Below are 10,453 nucleotides of genomic sequence, written 5' to 3' on the forward strand. Positions count from 1 at the left end.
GGGAGCCAACAATCGCACAGTGAATGCCACTAGACATGCGATAACTGAGGGCACCAGTGTTCACCCAGGGGAGCACGTTCTACTCCATTGACACAGCAAGGGCACTGAAGTTGTGATACCTGCACAGGGCCACAAGGGGTTCCTCCAAATAAATACGAGACATTGGCATATACACTGTATATTAGTAAAATAGTAGGACTATTTCTTTTCTTTTTTCTTTTCTTTTTTTTTCTTCTTGTTTTGCTGATTTTTGTTTTATTTGGTTTTTTGGGAGGATTTTTTTGGGAGGTTATTATTTTCTTCTTTTTTTAACTATTATTTGGGTTTCTTGTTTGTTTGGATCTTTCACTTCATATCACATGATTGTCAATTCATTTTATTTTAATTTATGTTTATCCTGTTTATACTCTTAACACTTTTTGTTCTCTCTTGGTGGTCCATTTTTGTATTATAGATGTTGCTGTTTATATTTGATGTATAATAGTCTTTCTACCTTATTTTGTTACTTTATCCATTTGTGTGTGCTCCTTCCCCCCACTCCCTCTACAAAAGTCTACAATTTAGACTATCAACTATCTTCCTTCAAAACTTTCTCTTTGTCCCCTAACTGTATCTCTTCATTTAACACACAAAGTTCCTCACATCTCCATTCTTAAATATTAAAATAAATACAAGAGTCCTACTATCTAACCTTCTCCCATTCTCAACCTGATTCAACCTTATTATACTTAAATTCTTCCACAACCTAATTATACCCTCTATCTTACCTGACTTCTGCACCCATCACCCTAGCTAATCCAACTTCACCCAACCCTCACCACTCGAAAAAGTACTGCTTACCTGTTGACTCTTCTAAATGCCTACTACTAAGACTGGAGTAAACATAATACCCACAAACAATGGGAAGACATCAGAAAAACAGGCCTGACTACTTTGAAAATATGAGAACCAGGAATAGTGGAGAAATGACAGAAATCATGAATACTGGCCTACATGAAATGCATGAAGGGGAGTTCTGAATATTGATGTACAATATGATGAAAGGATTTAAAACAAGTCTAGAGTAGATAAAAGATGAATTAGAAACACTAAGAAAGAATCATAAAGAGGGCTGGAATGAAATGAAAGAGTCAATAAATGAAATGAAGACAGCAATAGAAAGAAATTCTGGAAGATTAGATGAAATGGAAAGTAGAATATCTCTCTTAGAAGACAGTATATTCAAAACTGAAAACACGGTCAACAGTATACAGAAGTCATTACAGCAGCAAAACCTAAACATCCAACAAATATTGGATAATATGAAGCATTCTAACTTACGGATAAAAGACATTGAAGAAGGGATAGAGGTACAGACCAGGGGAATCCATAATCTCTTCAGAGAAATAATTTCAGAGAATTTTCCAAACATGGAAAGAGACTTGGATCTTCATGTGCAGGAGACATACAGAATACCATTAAGAGAAAGTCAAAGAAAGACCTCCCCACACCACATAATAGTCAAAATAATGAAAAAAGAGGCCAAGGAAGGGATCTTAAAGGTAGTGAGAACAAAAGGATGGGTGACATATAGAGGCAAAACAATAAGAATCAACCCAGACTATACAAGCCAGGTCATGAATGCTAGGAGAGACTGGTACGATGTGATTCAGACCCTGGAAGAAAATAACTTCCAACCAAAACTACCATATCCAGCAAAACCACTATTCAAAATTGATGGAGAAACAAAGTATTTCAAGACAAACAGAATCTCAAAAATTCATGAATTCAAAGCCAACACTAGAGAAAATTCTTAAAGAAATAAATTATAAAGAAGGGAGAAACAAAGCAGACTTCAGAACCAGAGAAGAGAGGAAGTTGATAAGTGGTCCATTTGAGTAAAGAAGAAAGACCAAACTACCAAACAGAAGAGAGAACAAAAAATGACAGAAAACAAAAATCATATTTCAGTAATAGCTCTTAATGTCAAAGGACTTAACTCACCAGTCAAAAGACATAGACTGACAATGTGGATTAAAAACCATAATCAAATATATGCTGTTTGCAAGAAACTCACCTTACATCCAAAGACATTCACAGATTCAAAGTGAAAGGATGGAAAAAGATATACCATGCTATTGGAGACCAAAAAAGAGCAGGGATAGCAATCCTGATATCCAACAAAACAGACTTTAAACAAAACACATCAGAAGAGACAAATCAGGGCACTTCCTTTTATTAAAAGGAACAATACACAAAGAAGATATAATGATAGTAAATGTTTATGCCCCAAATGTGGGAGCAACCACATTTGTAAATCTAACCCTTCTGGACATCCGATCTCAAACAGACCCAAATTCAATAATTCTGGGAACTTTAATATGCCTCTCACACCACTGGATTAATCTTCAAGGCGAAAGATGAGTAAAGATGCTTTAGAACTAAAGAAAACTATAAACCAAATGGACCTAATAGAAATTTACAGAATATTTCAGCCAGGAACTACAGAATACACATTCTTCTCAGCAGCCCAAGGAACATTCTCCAAAGTAGATCACATCCTGGGATACAAAGAAAGCACCAGAAAATTCAAAAGATGTAATATAATTCCTTGCATCTTTTTAGACCATAATGGTATAAAAGTAGAAATCAACAACAGGAAACTCAGAAGAAACTATTCAAATACATGGGGATTGAATGATACACTATTGAATGATGAATGGGTAAGAGTGGAAATTAGGGAGGAAATAAAGAAATTTATGGAAACAAATGCAAACAGAGACACAACCTACCAAAATCTATGGGACACCATGAAGGCAGTATTAAGAGGAAAGTTTATTGCATTGAGTGCCCACATAAGAAGGACAGAGAATCACCAAGTAAAGAACCTAATGACACAACTCAAGGACCTAGAAAGACTGCAACAGTCTATTCCCAAAGCCAGTAGAAGGCAAGAAATTATTAAAATTAGTGCAGAAATAAATGAAATAGAGAACAAAAAAACAATTCAAAGAATCAATAAAACAAAAATCTGGTTCTTTGAAAAGATTAATAGAATTGATAAACAATTGGCCAACCTAAACAAAAGAAACAGAGAATCAACTCAAATTATTAAAATTAAAAATGAAAAAGGAGACATCACCACAGATAGTAAAGAAATTCAAAGGATTATCAGAAACTACTTTAAAAATGTATACTCCAATAGACTAGAAAATATGGAAGAAATGGATAGATTTCTAAGCACAGTTTACCTACCTAAACTGAACCAAGAAGACATAGCAAGCCTAAACCAACCAATAGCAACCAAAGAAATATAAATGGCAATAAAAATTCTTCCATCAAAAAAAAAAAAAGCCCAGGAGCTGGGCATGGTGGCGCACGCTTTTAATTTCCGTGCTTGTGATGCGGAGACAGGAGGATCGTGCAGGTTTGAAGCTAGCCATGCTGGCGTAAGAGACCCTGTTTCAAAAATATAAAATAGGTCTGGGAGTGTAGCCTGGAGGTAGAAGGGCTTCCAGGAACCCCAGTACCACAAAAAAGAAAGAAAGAAAGAAAGAAAGAAAGAAAGAAAGAAAGAAAGAAAGAAAGACCGACCCAGGCCCAGATGGGTTTCCAGCTGAATTCTGCAAAACCTTCCTTCAGTGAAGAACTAATACCAATACTTCATAACTTGTTCCAAGAAATTGAAAGAGATGGAACTCTCCCAAATTCCTTCTATGAGGCCAGTATCACATTAATCCTCAAACCAAATAAAGATACCTCAAGAAAGGAAAACTACAGACCAATATCCTTAATGAACATAGATGCAAAAATCCTAAACAAAATCCTAGTCATACGCATTCAAAACCATATCAAGAGAATAATACATCATGACCAAGTTGGTTTTATCCCAGAAAAACAAGGCTGGTTCAACATATGCAAATCAATACATGTTATTCACCACATAATAGAACCAAGAACAAAAACCACATCATCATAGCAATAGATGCTGAAAAAGCATTAAAAAAAAATCCAATATCCATTTATGTTAAAAACACTGCAGAACACTGGAATAGAAGGAATGTCCTTCAACATCATTAAGACAATATACTGTAAACCCAAAGCCAACATTATATTGATTTTTTTTTTCAGGTCTCACAACTTTAATAGAATACTCTAACTATTCTGTACAAACTGAAAACACCATGTTCAGTTACAAATGTTACCAGGTAAGGCTGAGCACTCCACACGCCTGGTCACTGTTCCAGCAAGGCTGCCCCCCGCTGAGACCACTGCCACACACTCGGAAACCCACGCATAGCTGCCAACCGGTCATACCAAACCCAAGGTTTTAAGACAGGATGAGTTGGGGGGTCACTGAGAAAACAAGACGTGACTCCACACACCTCACCGAAGGGCTGTGTGCTGCCGCCAGGCCCCCTAGGAAGGCCAGGCCTCTGGCCAGCAACACAGGGTGCCAGAGGAGAACAGGCCGCCCCAGCGGCGGGAGAAGCGCAGCATCTACACCGGCCTCGCTCCCACTAGGGAACGGCACACCGCCAATGGTAGAATGGGCCGCAGTGTGAGTTCCAGTCCTCCAAGCACATAGAATAAATAAACAGGAACGAGGCGTGTGCCACCATCCACCCTGACCCCAGGCAGAGCAGCTCCAGGCGACGGCGGCCTTCTGTTCCTCGCTCTTCTCAGGCGCTGGTGCTCCCGCAGGCTCGGGCTGGTGGCGGGGCGGGTTTCCTCAAACCCGAGGGGGCTCAGTCCAGCCAGAGCGGCAGGCGGCCTGGGGAGTGCGCTGCCAGCCCCCGCCCGCCAGGGCCTGGCCCAGGGCCACAGAGGGCACTACAACTAAACCTCCTATTCTGAAATGCATCTCAGTTGCCACTGTACAAGTTAAGCAAAGTAAGAAGAGAAAGGGAAAGGGAAGGGAAAACCATGCACGGGGCGCGTAGGCTAAGCGCTGCGCTGCGACGTCCAGGCCCCGGCCGAGCCGCTCCGGCTCACTGCTGCTTGCACTCTGCCGGCTGGCTGGGCTCCTTCTTGGGGTTAATTTCGGCGTCCTCCTCCTCGTCCCCCTCCTCGTCCCCGTCCAGTTCCTCCTCTTCTCCTTCCTCACCTTCTTCAAAATTGTCGTCGTCCTCTATGGCCTCCCCAGTGAAGTAGAGCACAGCCCGTGGCACTATCCGCTCACGGAAGAAGTGTCCGATTTCAAAATCCGAGGCTAACGTGAATTCAGAGTCTTCATCCAGTGATTCTCCGTCCCCAGAGGCTTTGAGGGGGCTGAAGAAGTTGAAGAACGACTCGCTGGGGACCTGCTTGGTGATGGTCCTGACCGTGCCCCGCCCCTTGTGCTTCTGCTTCTTCTTGATGGTTTTCACTGTGACATTTTTTCCTTTCTTCCAGTCAGTAGTGCACCCATCACAGTCCACGATCTCAGGCCCTTCAAAGGAAAAGGGGTCGGCCTTGTCGGGCTCTGACTTCATCTTGTACGTCTTCATCAGGACTGGATTGGAAAAGTAGTCGTTGGGTTCAAAGTGAAACTCTAACACAAAAGACAGGCTGTCCAGGATCTGAAAACTTCACTTTAATGTCTTGCAGGTGTTTCAAGATGGGCTCATCGTATTCCTGCACCAGCTCGCTGAGCATGTCCACGTTCATGAAGATGGTGAACCAGAACTCCGGGATGCCCTTGGGGTCGGGCTCTTCCACTGTTGCGGCTTCCTTTTCAGCAATGACCACTTTATTTTTCATGTCTCCGGCCAACTTGTCCTCCTCTTCGTTCTCACTGTGCCATTCTGATTCTGCATCTGTCGGCTCCACATCGCCCGTGATGAACTCTCTTCTCTTGTCAAACAGAGGCTGGTACAGCGCTGCGTACTTCCTCTCCAGGTCGTGAACTTCCTCATAGAACTTGGCTTCTATGTGTGCACACCTCACCTGAAGCTGCTTCAGTGCGTTAATTCTCCTTTTAACGGTTTTGGGTAAAGTTTCAATGTAGCTGGAGGGAGTGTGAGAGACATTGTCAAGTCTTTCCTGCAAAGCTGCCAGGACTTGTGGGTTCTGCATCACCTGATCTGTGAGCTTTTCTGTGTCACTTGCAGTTTTAGCAGCTTCCACGGAACCTGCAGGGACTGCATCTGAAAAACTGTTATCTGCCATCTGAATGCTTTTATCCCCTCGCGCCTGCTGTGGCAGTGGCGGCCAGGTCTTCGCTCGTTCTGGGGCTCCCAACATTATATTGAATGGGGAAAATCTGCAAGAATTTTCTCTAAAATCAGGAAGAAGACAAGGATACCCCTACCACCACTCCTTTTCAATATAGTCCTTGAGACTCTTGCTGCAGCAATAAGACAAAAGAAGAAAATCAAAGGAGTCACATAGGAAGAGAGGAATTAAAATTATCCTTATTTGTAGATAACATGATTCTTTATCTGGAAGACCCAAAGAACTCAACCAAAAGACTTCTTGAGCTGATAGACAAATTCAGCAAAGTTGCAGGATACAAAATCAACCTAAAGAAATCAGTGGCTTTTCTTTATGCCAATAATGAATCCACAATAAAAGACATAAAGAAAACAATTCCATTCACTATAACCTCAAAACCAATAAAATACCTAGGAATAAACCTTACCAAAGATGTAAAAGACCTCTACAACAAAAACTATAAAACATTAAAGAAAGAAATTGAAGAAGACCTTGGAAGATGGAAAGATCTCCTGTGCTCATGGATAGGCAGAATAAATATCATCAACATGGCCATTCTGCCAAAAGTGATCTATAGATTCAATGCAATTCCCATTAAAATACCAGTGACATTCTTCATAGACCTAGAAAAATCAATCATGAACTTTATATGGAAAAAGAAAAGACCCAGAATAGCCAAAGCAATTCTCAGCAATAAGAATCACACAGGAGACATCATAATTCCAGACTTCTAATTATACTATAGAGCAATAGTATTAAAATTAGCATGGTACTGGCACAATAACAGGTATACTGACCAGTGGAATAGAATAGAAGGCACAGAAACAAATCCACACACCTATAGTCAATTAATTTTTGACAAAGGGCCCAAACTCATACACTGGAGAAAAGACAGCCTTTTCAACAAATGGTGCTTGGATGAACTGGCTATCCATTTGTAGAAAGATGGAATTAAATCCTTACCTCTCACCATGCACAGGAATCAACTCAAGATGGATCAAAGACTTAGAAATTAGACTGGAGACTGTGAAATTATTAGAGGAGAGCATATGCTCAACACTACAACATATTGGCACAGGCAGAAACTATCTCAACAAAACCTCCAAAGCTCAGGAAATTAAAGAACCTAAAGAACCTAAGGAACCATCAAGAACCTAAAGAGGAAGCCTACAGAAGGGAAAAGATCTTTACCAGCCACCACTCTGATAGGGGGTTAATATCCAGAATATACAAAGAGCTCAAAAGACTCTGCACTAGCAAAACAAACAACCCAATCAAGAAATGGACAATTGAACTGAATAGACACTTTACAAAAGAAGAGATACAAATGGCCAATAGATACATGAAGATGTTCTACATCATTAGCCATCAGGGAGATGCAAATCAAAACTACACTGTGATTCCATCTAACCCCAGTCAGAGTGGCAAGCATAAAGAAATCAAATAACAAATGCTAATGAGGATGTGGGGAAAGAGGAACTCTTTTACACTGTTGGTGGAAGTACAAACTAGTTCAACCACTATGGAGATCTGTGTGGAGATTTCTTAGAAAACTGGGAATAGATCCACCATATGATCCAGGTCTACCACTCCTGGGTATTGTTCCAAAGGGGTTGAAATCAGAGAACTACAGCAACATATGCATACCTATGTTCATAGCAACACAATTCGTAATAGCCAAGATATGGAACCAACCCATGTCCCCATCAACAGATGAATGGATTGCAAAATTGTGGGAAATATACACAATGGATTCTATTCAGCTATAAAGAAGAACAAAATCATGTCATTTCCAAGAAGATTGAAAGTCCCAGCAGGGCCCGGGTCGCGGGACCCTGGGCCCCGGGCCGAACTGCGCGTAGCACGCCAGACCCCTGGAGAAACCAGGCCCAGTAAGACGCTGGGTTCTGGGCGGGGGTCGCGCGCGGCGCACACCAGCCAGGGCCCGGGTCGCAGGACCCTGGGCCCCAGGCCGAACTGCGCGTAGCACACCAGACCCCTGGAGAAACCAGGCCCAGTAAGATGCTGGGTTCTGGGCGGGGGTCGCGCGCGGGGCACGCCAGATGGGGCCCGGGTCGCGGGACTCTGGGCCCCGGGCCGAACTGCGAGTAGCACGCCAGACCCCTGGAGAAACCGGGCCCAGAACAGAAAAAGATAAAGAAAAATATCGGAGAGGAGGTAAGAAAGTCGTTATGGATGCCAGGACACTGGAGATGCAGACAAAACTTATCTAAATGCACTGGAACTTATGGAAAAATTCGCTGTGAAAGAGTACTGCTATTTCTCTATATTGTTAAGAATCTCAGACATCACCTGTAAGGAGAGAGTTTAGTGGAGACCAAGGAGAAATGCGGTGTTGAAAGAGTTCTCTGCGATGGTGGTGGAGACTTGTATTCAGGAGAAGCAGAAACCGGATCCTCCCAACTTTATTTTTTTGGAGAAATTACACCAAATGTTGAATGCTACCATCACGCATGCTTAGGAACACTGGACAACATTCAGAGTGGAAAAAGAGCCTGGGAAGGATTTGAAACGGTAGAGGCAGTGGCAATGCCAGTGGCCAATACTCAGGGGAGGCAGAGATCTGATACATTACACCTGGAACCTTTGAAATAATAACCACAGAGACTGAGATCGGAACCTGCTGATGGGTTAGGCGGGTGCCGGGGTCAGTGGCCAACATCGGAGCTTGCTATGAGGCAAGGCCACTACTGAGGCCTCTGTGGCCGGGATTGGAACCTGCTGAGGGGTTAGACCAATGCTGGGGCCAGCGAGGCCGGCATTGGAGCATGCCAAGAGGCAAGGCTTGTGCTGGGGCCTCCGAGGTCGGGTCCGGAACCTGCTGAGGGGTTAGGCCGGTGCTGGGGCCAGCGAGGCCGGCATCGGAGCCTGCCATGAGGCAAGGCCAGTACTGGGACCTCCGAGGCTGGGATAAGAGCCTGCTGAGGGGTTAGGCCGGTGCTGGGGCATCGGAGCCTGCTATGAGGCAAGGCCGGTACTGGGGCCTCCGAGGCCAGGATAACAACCTGCCGAAGGGCTAGACTGGTGCTGGGGCCAGCGAGGCCGGCATCGGAGCCTGCCGTGAGGCGAGGCCAGCATCGGAGCCTGCCATGAGATATGGCCAGTGCTGGGGCCTCCCAGGCTGGGAACGGAACCTGCCGAGGGGTTAGGCCGGTGCTGGGGCCAACGAGGCTGGCATTGGAGCCTGCTGTGAGGCTAGGCCGGTGCTGGGGCCTCCGAGGCTTGGATTGGAATCCTGCCAAGGGGTTAGGCCGGTGCAGGTGTCAATGGCCAGCATCAGAGCCTGTCGTGAGGCAAGTTCACCCCTGCGGCCTCCAAAGCCAGGACCAAAGCCAGCTTAGGGGTTAGACCAGTGCAGGGGCCAGCGAGACCAGAACTGGGGCCTCCCATGAGGCAAGGCTGCTGCTTGAGCCAGCGAGGTCTGGATCAGTCCACTGAGTAGCCAGGCCACTACTGGGACCATCATGATTGGGGTCGGTACTTGCAACGCAGCATGCACAGAGAAATATTGCAGAAAATATAAATCAGACGCTTCTCTTAATCAGCAATAACTAGGAGGAAAAGGGCAACAGGAAGAGGTTGAGCTTTAGAAAGGGTCCTATAGTGAAGCAACTAATGTGACCAATCAGAGGGTATGTAATACTGGAGGATGGAGCCTCTTTAAAACGCAATAGGTACATAAACAAATGTATCAAAGTAAATCACCAAAGAAGCGTGGGATGGAGGGAGGGGGAGGGAATGGGATGGGGCCTGGAGGAGGGCTAATTGGATGATGTGTGCTTGTATATTCTCTCAAGTCTTGTACTCCAATGTGATTGATATATGACTACAATGCACCAATTTAAAAAATAAATTAATAAAAAAGGCAAAAAATAAAAAAATAAAAAAATAAAAAAATAAATAAAGTCCTGGAGAGCATTATGCTAATTGAGATCAGTCAAGCACAGAAAGAGAAGGGACATATGTTCCCTCTAAGATGCCCAAACAAGAGAGCATAGGGGATACAGGAGGGAGTTCAGATAATGGAAAGGAAACCTAAGCAAAGTTTGAATGGAAAGATAGGAGAGGAAGAAGGCTGAATTTGATTAATGAGGGTCCATATCCAAATATGTGTAAAAGTATGAATTATGAATATGGCATGGTTACCCTGGACAATCATTGGTGGAAGGAGGGGAAGGGGAAATGGGGGTTGGGGTGGGGAGGACCCCAAGCACAGTTTAAATGTATACCATTTATTTTCAATAAAAATATGTATAAA

The 10,453-nt window shown here is 43.7% G+C and overlaps 1 protein-coding gene across 1 annotated transcript; it reads right to left on the reverse strand.

The window, feature by feature from the left end:
* Positions 1-4,970: 4,970 nt before the first annotated feature.
* LOC308265907 (nucleosome assembly protein 1-like 4) lies at positions 4,971-6,141 on the reverse strand (the record flags this gene model as incomplete). The annotated part of the gene is given in 2 exon segments (XM_080699896.1): positions 4,971-5,526; positions 5,528-6,141. Coding segments are annotated over 2 exon segments (1,158 nt in total). The 5' UTR covers positions 6,130-6,141.
* Between the last annotated feature and the right edge of the window lie 4,312 nt (positions 6,142-10,453).

The sequence above is a fragment of the Muscardinus avellanarius genome (genome assembly GCF_963383645.1).
Source record: "Muscardinus avellanarius genome assembly, chromosome: 8".
Classification (NCBI taxonomy): Eukaryota; Metazoa; Chordata; class Mammalia; order Rodentia; family Gliridae; genus Muscardinus; species Muscardinus avellanarius.